This window comes from Phalangium opilio, unplaced genomic scaffold, assembly GCF_054372755.1.
Source record: "Phalangium opilio isolate 3A_F unplaced genomic scaffold, DU_Popi_V2 ptg000113l_1, whole genome shotgun sequence".
Taxonomy (NCBI): domain Eukaryota; kingdom Metazoa; phylum Arthropoda; class Arachnida; order Opiliones; family Phalangiidae; genus Phalangium; species Phalangium opilio.
Window position 1 is genome coordinate 1778001 of NW_028324209.1, and position 10318 is coordinate 1788318.

Below are 10318 nucleotides of genomic sequence, written 5' to 3' on the forward strand. Positions count from 1 at the left end.
CCCCCTAGTTTTTCCGCTAGCTACTTCTATTTTAGGGGTGACGTATAATGAAGGAGTGATGAAAGCTCGAATTAACTTAGAACAAATAGATTATGCCGCCGTGATATTTTTAGATGTGGGAGGAGCTAATATTTACGTCAATATTGTCCATGGGTCGTGAGCTTACATCCACGTCGCTTTTATCCTTGCACAGACCTCAGAGTGGTAAAGAAGGATTCCCCGTGTCACCTCTATAAAAGGTCGTGGTTAGAAACGTATAAACGGATTAAGCTAAGCCTAATTGCGTTGATTTGAAATACTTGTAGCAGTACCGCGTTCAACGGAGATTTAGGCTTAAGAGGTTATTGTTTTAGGCCAAATTTAGGCTTAACTTCACCACCCCTTTAAATTTTTAACTGGGGCCTACACCCTAAACATTTTTTATCTTTATTTTCGGGCTCATTCTTTCGACGCGGGAAATATTTAGACTGGAATTGGGAAATAAAGAGACCTTAGATATAAAAAACGCGGGAATAAGATAAATTTTTCCGCGCTTTTTTTTTACTTCTGAAAAGCTGACGTCGAAAGGCCGGTTGGTTGCTCGCGGATCTGTTAATGGCCGCTCAAAAATTTAAAATGCGCGCGTGAAGGTTCCGAGTTAGGCCTGATGGTATGTTTCAACTAAGATTTATGGCTTTTCGAGGGATTTTATTGATTAAAAACGGTTTTTATGGCCGATGGAACGATCCCAGAGTTTGACTAAACCTTAGTATCGTTTCAGCGAGAGTTTACAGTGAGTACCGAGCTTGACTTTACCTTATTTTCAAAAACTCATTATAAATTTATAATAAAGATTCTTCGGAAAATTAAAATTTAATATTTATGAGAGGCAATTAGTGTGAAATAAATATTTAAATTTAATTTTCCTAGAATTTGTGCATAGATGCGGCGTTGGCTGCAATTTGGTATAGTGTAATAAAAAATAATATATTTCAGTAGAAGTGTAAAAAAACTTCTATAAGTCCGAATTTCTCTGCCAGTTTTTTATTGAATAGAAAGCACTTCATATATTAAATTTAGTGCAGAATGTTTTTCTCACTAAAAAAATTCGTCGAAAATGGAGTTCCCCCAAGTCGTCTGAAAAATTTGGTTTCGACCTAAATTTTTACTGGACCAACTTGTTAAAATTAACGTTTGTAGGCCGCGTTTTCCCTCAAAGATATTTAAACAATTTTTACTAAAATTTCGAAAAATCGGTGAAATTTTCAGGCTTCCTAAGTTAGGGTAGCTGTTTCTTTTTTAAAGTTATGGTGTGAAACCATTTATTGATACTATAAACCAACTTGTTATTACACATGGTACACAAAAAGGTTCCCGTCCATTTTAGGACTGAGTTATCTAGGACACTTGATATTTTAGGAGAAAAAGAGAGAAGAAAAAAAATAAAGACTCTAAAACTAGAGATCTCAAACTTATTTAAAATAAAAAAAAAATTTCCAAACTTTTTTTATATTACGGACGTAGCAAATTTGAATAGCTATCCTTTTAAAAGTCCTCTTTTAGTTTTTGTGACTTTGTCACGCGATCTAAGTGGAAATTTGATTTTTTCCGCCTTTTTTATACTTATTTTCCTGCCAAATAAAAAAAAACCTGTAAATTAAGTTAAGCTTTGATTGTCACTATGAGATGAAAGGTTGCGACCCATTTTTTAAGGTTAAGTCAGTCAGTATAAAGTGCTCTTTCATTTTAATTTAAAAGACGTCGTTAATTTAAAAAGGTTTTTGGGCACAGTTTTGGCGCTAAATCTTCCCACAGTGAAGCGAACATTAAGGGGCTGAGAGTTACGTGTGTTTTCAATACGCCCCTGTAGAAATGTGTTTCCCGCTACGCACCGGTGCTCGAGGCAAAGTAAACTACCAGGTATGATAATTCTTTCATTGTTTTTTTAAGTTCCATAATTTATTTATTTATTTATTTGGAAAGCATCTTGAAACAAAAGCTTTTAGTAAAACCTTGGCAGAAAATAATTATACGAGAAACCTTGAATAAATAAAATCAGTTGGTATAAGTTTCTTCTAGCAAATGGAGAGGTTAAGAAATAGACCAAGAACCGATTTCGAAAATTTATTTAGCACTATATGGAGCTATTTCTGTTGCAACATCAGTGTCTATGTAAAATGTCACGGGATCATCTTTGGTAGTAGGCGTTCATGTTTGGTACTGCTTTGTTTCTATGGGCAAAAAGCATGGGTGACGTCACCCCAGGGCTTTCGTCGAAAAGATAACGTATTTTAAGTGTATGATTGGTCAACCAAAGAAGCTGCAGATGGATAAAGCGAGACTTGAAGTGAGTCGTAAACATGGGCACTATACAACCATAAGTTTATAAGTTATGTTCCATAAGTATGACACTTCCTATACTTCGTAATGCTAGAGACTTACAGCTCAAGCTAGTTCGAGAACGACGGAAGCTAGAATCATAGAGAATATACCAAGAGGAGCAGAAAGTTTTTAATAGGGACCGGCTCTGAATTTGGAGTAACTAGTTCCGGTTGTTCACGTGACCGTGATGTCTACTTAAAAATTACCTTTTGTACGTCAACGGTCAACCCAGAGATCAACCCTTTTCCACCACTAAAATTAAGCAGCCGACATAATTTAACCAATTAAAGGCGTCGCTGCTGAGCCAATCAACAAAAACCGGATCTAGTTACTTCAAAACCGTGGCCGGGCTTTTCAAAAGCCTTGTGAAAGGCTAAACTTTCTGCTCCTCTTGGTATATTCTCTTTGCTAGAATTGACTACACTCAGTTTGGCAGTCCGTCTTCCTTTTAAGTCTGTACTAATCCTTTGACAGACGCCAATCTATGACGTTTCACCTCCGTCACATCGAGACAAGCTCTCAGTAACCAGTGACAAACTTATGGCCAGCATATCTTAGGAACTTATGATATACAACTTATGATTTTCATTAACATCCCCCCGGGTATAACTCACTTCCTATTATTTCTATTTGTCTTTGCAATATACGTAAGCCTAACAGGTAAAAAGTAAAGTATTGGCTTTCTTTTAACCTTCTGGCAGGCGCATGAGTCCGGAGAAGGGATGATTCTACCATCTGTTGTCTTGGAAACGAACCAAACTCCTCTTCGAAGCTTCACGGAGCTCCAACAGTAATTCCAACAGTGCACGGAATCCTAGCCCCTAGCACAGACTAGTCTAGCATTGGGCGCGAATGGTCGAGGAAGGTCTTTTATCCAGCGTTGAAAGTCACTACGAGACTACATAGTTATTCAAATATCTCAAATGGAGCAAGACATCAATAAGAAACGTGGTTCGGGAGGAGACCTAAAGTTCATAACTTTTCGAACTCACGGACCAAGAGACAGTATCGAATCTATTTGCAAGAGCACTAGGTTCACGAAACGAGAAATTCAAGGGATGTACAGAAATTTCAAACAGGTAAGCTATAACGTCATTTTAGTCAATTAAAAGACTCGTGACAGGCTTGCTAATTAAAGTACCTAACCTGGAATACCTATAAACAGGGATTATCAAGTGTCAGGGATATTCAATTGTGTAATAATTAAAAGTCAGGGAATTTCATATTGTTAATTGGGTTGATATAGCGTGAGGCGCGATAAACTCGTGGTAGCCTACTAGTCAGTTTTAAACCCTTGACATTCTGACTTTTTTAACAAATAAAGTAGAAATTAAAATTTGTCAGGGAAAACCATGAAAAGTCAGGGAATTTTTAATTGAAAAATTAGTCCATATAGTTAAATTTCATTTAAGAAAACACATACATCTTGATATTACTTAAATTATTGTATAATCTCATCCAGATTCCAAAGTTATGTTTATTGTTTACCTCTCGCTTTCAAAACAAACTGTCGCCATTGATGTTTTATTATCATAATTTATGCCTGCTTTTTATAATGAAAACAGTTTCGGTTGCGTTTCAAGGATTTTTTTGACACGTTTATTTCTATTCTGTTATTGATAGGTCCGTGGGTGTTTAATATAGAGGATGTGAAAGGTGATTTTTAGCCACATTGTATGATGTATATCTACGACGAGGCTATTAGTTTGACCTACGCTGTCGTCGTCGTCATCGTAGGAGTAGTAGTATCAAAATTTTCGTTCGTCATTTTTAAATGGATAGAGAAAAGTTTTCGGGTTCAGTTGACGTTACAGTATCAATGAAGACATATTTTGAGTCGGTGTCGGGATTTGAGCCCGAAATCGAAGCCGCGTACGCTAGCCATTTATCTACAAAGTTTCGTTGTAAAATTTGAGAATAGGTCAGCATCGGGTAATTGACTATTTTGCATAAGTCACTGAAATTTTCTGTACGTCTAGTAAAGGTTACGTGTGGGTTAAGGGTAATAAATTTAGTACTGATTAAGATAGGGGCTAATCACTCAATGGTTCTGAACATTTATTAACGGTTACGTATACGTTACAGGTAATCATTTTAGCGCTGTTAAAGGTAGAAAATCGAGAGGCTATTCACTCAAATTTTCTGTACGTCTCTTAAGGGTTAGGTATATGTTATGACTTATGAGCAATCACTTTAGCGCTCTTAAAGGCTTCGCATCGAGGAGTTGCTCACTCACGTTTCCTGTTTGTGTAGCACTATTACAATTATAACAGAAGTAAATTTATTAAAGTTTAGCACTGTTTAAGGTTTAACTGTTCGGGCTTATCAAGGGTTACGTGATCGCTGTGGGTAATAAATTTAGCACTGTTAAGGGTAGCAAATCGAGGGGCTATTCACTAAAATTTTATGTACGATGTGGCTACTATTAAGAGGCCAGCCCTTGGGCCATCTTGTTAGTTATATAGAGTCGAACCACGCGTGTAGTTTCCATGGGAACCGTTTTGGGAAGATAGATTTTTATCCCCGACCTCCTATAGTAGCACCATTTATATTCGTATAGCATTATCGCTTGAGTTTGCACTTTTTTTGTCAAATCAAGCTTTGTTAGTCACAGGTATCTCGTAACCCATTCATTAGAGATCTTCAGGAAATATTCGCCTCTAAATTTTACTTTAAAGTCTCGCGTCTTACTAAAAAGTAATATTTAATTCCCACGCTATTCTTAATTATCCATGTTTATGAATTTTAACACGCTATATCTCACGCTTTAATAACAACTATAACGAAATACGTTAAGAGAAGTGTGTTTTTGGGTAGAATCAAAACAACTATAGCTTTGACGCGACCCCTAGAGGGTTAAGCAGAACCAATAATAACAATAAGTGTAAACAAACTCCAAGGAGGCGATTATGAATAGTTTTAGAGTTCCCCCCAACTTGCTAATGTTCTCTTTTTAACGCAAAACCCCAGCCATGGGAACAAAGCATCATTAAGAAACTTATAATCTAGCATTATGGCAATCATTCGACGGTAAGTGCATATCGTACTTGGAGTTATTGCTTTACTTATGGAATTACATTAAGTGGCTAGTAGATTACTGATAGTGTAATCATTCCTTTGCTGGAAGCTTTTGAAGATCTCTTACGGAGGTCCTGGTAATTCACTAATTCTCTTGTCTTTGCGTTAGGGTCTAAAGAGCTTAGTAGCTTAAAAGCTAGCTCCCGTGCCAATGGAAATTGAATCACAAAAGCTCTTCCGCGTTTTCGACAGAAAGGGGTCAACCAAGCGAAAGACCCCGTGAATTTCCCCTATCATTCAACCCCCAACTAATTGACCAGAACCCTTTTTCCTACCCAAGCACTTTTCGCTAAATTTTTACAAAGAAAAATGATAGAATTTTGAGTCGATTCAAGTTGTCAAAGCGCTTTTTCTTTTTAGCAAGTTTAAGGGCGAAAATTACTTACATTTTACGATAGACATAATTTTAAAGAAATGACAGTTTAGGCTAAGCATTTGCATTCATCGTTTTGAAATCAATTCTTTACATTTAACGTTTTAGTACATTATGATAGCTAAGGTCTAAAATTGCTCGAAGACATTACGTTAGGCTTAGTTAAAAAAGCAATAACATCAACTGAGGCTTAGCATTTAAAGTTTTCCTCGTGAAATCCAGCCTATTTAGGTTTTAATGTAACAAACCTAGTCATGGAGGAGTAGATAGGAGAGGAATTGTACGCGCTTTTTAGACTGACAACCGAAAAAGTAGTTCTCGCTTATCATGTGGCAACCTGCACACCAGAGTTCCACGCAAACTTTTCTCTCGTGAAAATCATGATAAGAATAAAAACGTCCTTTGACTGTATTGGCTCAATTAGTACGAGACTGTTTTTAATTAGATAGAGGACATAAAATTGTAACTCAATATACAAACAGTAACCTGTGTGACACGGATGAACCATTCGATCCCCTTTCTCCCACTGAGGGAGCCCACATAGTCTCCTTTTCTAATCCTCCTTGTCTTAGTTTAATTTCGTACCAAGCGAAATACTGGTTGAATACCGTCACGCGATTGAGTCATTTAAAATTTTTGGAGTCGGATATTTTAAGGTAGCCCGAACGGAATTAATCAAGTTTTCATTTTTCTTATGTAGTATTAAAAGGAAGCGTCCGGCGGAAGTTGGAAAGGGTTATATTTTTAAGTTTAACTCAAAATGTGCCATTCATTTCTAGGAATGCCCGACTGGTTTCGTGGATGAGGATACCTTCAGACAAATTTTTGCCAAATTCTTCCCATATGGAAGTACGTGTTCCATATCAATGTTGTATAATTACTTTAAAGCTAACGCGAATGAAAATAAATATTTAGATTCATTTTTGTACGCGCATTATGTCTTCAAGACATTTGATCCAAGTCGAAGTGGAGCTATCACCTTTAAGGTAACAATTTAAACCAGGAATGTATAAACTAAGGAATGACCATCGTCCCTGAAACGTTCGTATTGAAAAATCCCCCTTCCATTCTGATTCATGTGTCAGCCAAGAATTAGTTTTAAGATTAAGACGTAAGCCCGAGTTCGTAGCATCTACCATGCGTATCATCACCCATTTACTTATAGTATCATCATTTTGAGATAGGTTCTATGGAAAGATGGTCATTCCTACGTGCTACTAGTTTATAAACTCTTGGTTTAAAACACGAAGTTAAACATATTTTCTTCTCTGTGCTAACTAATTTATTTCGTGCAGGATTTTATTCAATGGCTTTCGATGTTGTGCAGAGGAACAACTCAAGAAAAATTGCGTTGGGCATTCTCCCTTTATGACGTTAACGGTGATGGTAACATTACCAAAAAAGAAATGACCGATGTCGTGTGTTCGGTCTACGCTTTGCTTGGGCGCAAGTGCGTTCCTTCAGCCGATGAGCAAGCTCTCAGGGACCACGTGGACAGAATATTTCAGGTAATTGGCACTCGGAATATGAATTTTATCACAATTTGCACCTTCCTGAGACATTCGCTGTTGAGACCGGTTCTTCAAATCGAAGCATTTTTATTAATTGTTAGAAACTTATTCTTTTTTAAACTTATTAGAAAATTATTTTGCTAATGGCCTAACAGGTCTCACACCGCTCTTTTTTATTTTGTTTTAGAAATTGGACGTGAATAAAGATGGAGTGGTCACAATTGACGAATTTATGGAGATTTGTTTAACCGTAAGTTACGGTATTATTATAAGTAACATAGTAACAGTAAGCGAGTATGACAATCTAGGGAAGTGTGTTTCCGAGTTTATTGATTTTTTCTTTGCCAATCAAAACTAGCTTTCCTAGAAGCCAATAGGTATAAACACCAAGGAATGGTTTTAGAGTTGCCCCAAAAAAACCCTTCATGTAGAACTTCATCATTACGGCAATCAGGCAACGGTTGGAAAGTTCATATCATACTTATTGCTATTACGTTACTAATAGTATATATAAATAATAACGTAATAAAGTTTTTTTTATTTGTTTTTGTAGGACGACGCGATAGGAAAATCCTTGGCCCTTTTTGACGCCGATATCTGAGTCTGACGAGCTGAACTTCAATGAAATTATCGAAAAATCATCGAAAAAAAAAATATTTATTGTACGTGGTATTATTGCATAACACGACAAAAGACAGTCGCGTAAATTGGAAATTAAGATTAACGTTAAGCTATCATTTAAATGAAAATGTGTCTAAGTAACTTTCAAAATTATTTCAAACTAGTTCGTGTTCTATTTTCGGAGTATAGTTGTTCATTTCTTATTAAACCTTTCGGTTAAACCAAAGGCAAATAGAAAAACAGAAAGACCAGTGCCCAGTATGATGTTTACGAGGCATTGATCTGGGAATGCTTTAGAAATTGTATGTTTGGTTATCATAGATTTCAAAGTGCATGCCCGGATTGTATAAGTAATTCGGTTTGTAGCGTACTCGTGCTGGTATTCCTACGCGATTCTTAATTACGGTAGTGTACCGCGGGTTAGGGGGGGGGGAGTAGTAAATATTTTTTCGATGACCCAGGGGCAACGTGGATTTGGATCTTCCTTACTTTCTGGTATTTATTATTTGCTTTTGGCTCAACCAGTTATAAATGTTGTATTAGAGGCTAAGATAAAGTTAGATGAGCGATATCGATAATAAATGATAGAATATTTTTGCTACGTGGCGATATCGCAAAGCCGGATATTACATTGTAATTAACTCTACGCGACTGATATATTCCTCATTAAAGATAATTTTCAGTTTAATTCTTTTCAGTCTTATAATTATTTTTAATGATATCATACTCGGTATCGGGACATACAAGTAGCGTTGATACATTGCCGTCACTGCGCACTCTCGTGATACAAAAAGACTACGGAGCAGGCGCCGATATTTTGTAACCCCCGTGTATTTTCCCTCTATTTAACATTTTGAAATTCAATCATCATAACATCATTACATTACAGGTGTTTTTTTAGTGTTTTTAAATGGACGATAGGGCCTTGGCTTAGAGTTTCGGAAATTCGGTGAAATAATATCAACACTAAGGATATTGGTAAAGTTCTCTTGAATTAAAAGAAGTAAAATATATTTCCATCTTAAAGGCCGACTTCCATCGAAAAGAGTTCTAGCGAACAGAAACCGAGCATCGATTTATTGTGTTTTAGTGTTGTTTTATATGGTTTTCGTGGTGTTTAAATGTATTTTATGCTGTTTAATTGTGTTTAATGCAGTTTTATTGTGCTTTCTTGCTATTTTTCTGCGCGGTTATATTTCGTTTTATGCTGTTACATTGCGTTTTATGCCGATTTATTGTGTTTTATTGTAGTTTCTGTGCGTTTTATTGTAGTTTTTGTGTGTTTTATTGTAGGTTTTGTGCGTTTTATTGTAGTTTTTGTGCGTTTTATTGTAGTTTTTGGGCGTTTTATTGTAGTTTTTGGGCGTTTTATTGTAGGTTTTTGGGCGTTTTATTGTAGGTTTTGTGCGTTTTATTGTAGTTTTTGTGCGTTTTATTGTGGTTTTTGTGTGTTTTATTGTAGTTTTTGTGTGTTTTATTATAGTTTTTGTGTTTTATGTGGTTTGAACTTGAAGGCAGAGAGAAATGGCTCATCGTCGGCGTAAATTACTTCATACAAAAGTGATTTACAAGAGCAGAGCGGGAAACGATCTTGACTCCGCAAGACCACGATGCCGATCAAAGAATTGAAAGAAAGAACTTTCGTCTACTCCGGGGTCTAGATTGATTGAAACCGGTAAGTGTTCAAAACTTCGGGCGCGTCAATTATGCACGAGTATAAAAACGTTCTCATGGAGGTGTTTTTGCAATTATAATTGCGGAAGTTCATGAATTTAGTTCCTTAAGAGTAAAAAGTAGACAAAATGTCCTAACGGGTGAATGCTCTCTATCCTTAAGAAAAGAAAGGACACGTTTCATAACTCTCCCGGGCTCTAGGAATGCTTTTAGTGAAAGGCAAACGGTGGTCTTTCTCACAGAACTAAGCTTTGCGGTTGGGTAAAAAAGAAAGGGGGGGGGGGAGGTTCGGAAAGCCCCTTTCTTCTGATATTTGTTACTGAGTTTCAGTTTAAAATTACATTGCTAATCAAAGCATTCCAAGTATTAATACTAGTGTTTATGACGATAATGAGTTAAAAATGAACTTTTATAATTTCAAAGAAAAATACAAGCATCTGCTGCATCATGAGCCTATTGACCATTAAACACAGTGTTTAATGGTCTTAGTTGCCACTAAATATCAATCAACATGTCTAATGATATTTGAAGTTCTTCATCCTTTTCTGAACTATCCTTATTGCGTTTTACATAATTTCGGTGGCTAGAGTACGAGAGCTTCCTTAGGAATCAAAATAATGCAATGTGACTAGGACTATCTAATTAAGAACAGGAATAATTACTATTTAATTAGGCCAAAAACAAACAAAGATTTTGGAAT

At 36.2% G+C, this 10318-nt stretch overlaps 1 protein-coding gene across 10 annotated transcripts; it reads left to right on the forward strand.

Annotated features, from left to right (window-relative positions):
* The first annotated feature begins 62 nt into the window (after positions 1-62).
* On the forward strand, positions 63-8631 carry LOC149623252 (A-type potassium channel modulatory protein KCNIP1-like). Of its 10 annotated transcripts, none has more exons than XM_089852333.1 (9): positions 63-1899; positions 1963-2041; positions 2112-2964; positions 3063-3440; positions 6592-6661; positions 6728-6798; positions 7108-7320; positions 7511-7573; positions 7877-8631. In XM_089852333.1, the coding sequence occupies exons 4-9, from the start codon at positions 3285-3287 to the stop codon at positions 7922-7924; spliced, it is 621 nt and encodes a 206-aa protein (XP_089708459.1). In that variant the 5' UTR covers positions 63-1899; positions 1963-2041; positions 2112-2964; positions 3063-3284; the 3' UTR covers positions 7925-8631. The 10 variants fall into 10 exon arrangements, with proteins under 10 accessions (XP_089708459.1, XP_089708458.1, XP_089708454.1 ...); XM_089852332.1 differs by having other exon boundaries at positions 1963-2037; XM_089852328.1 differs by having other exon boundaries at positions 63-2326; positions 2774-2964.
* Positions 8632-10318: the final 1687 nt, after the last annotated feature.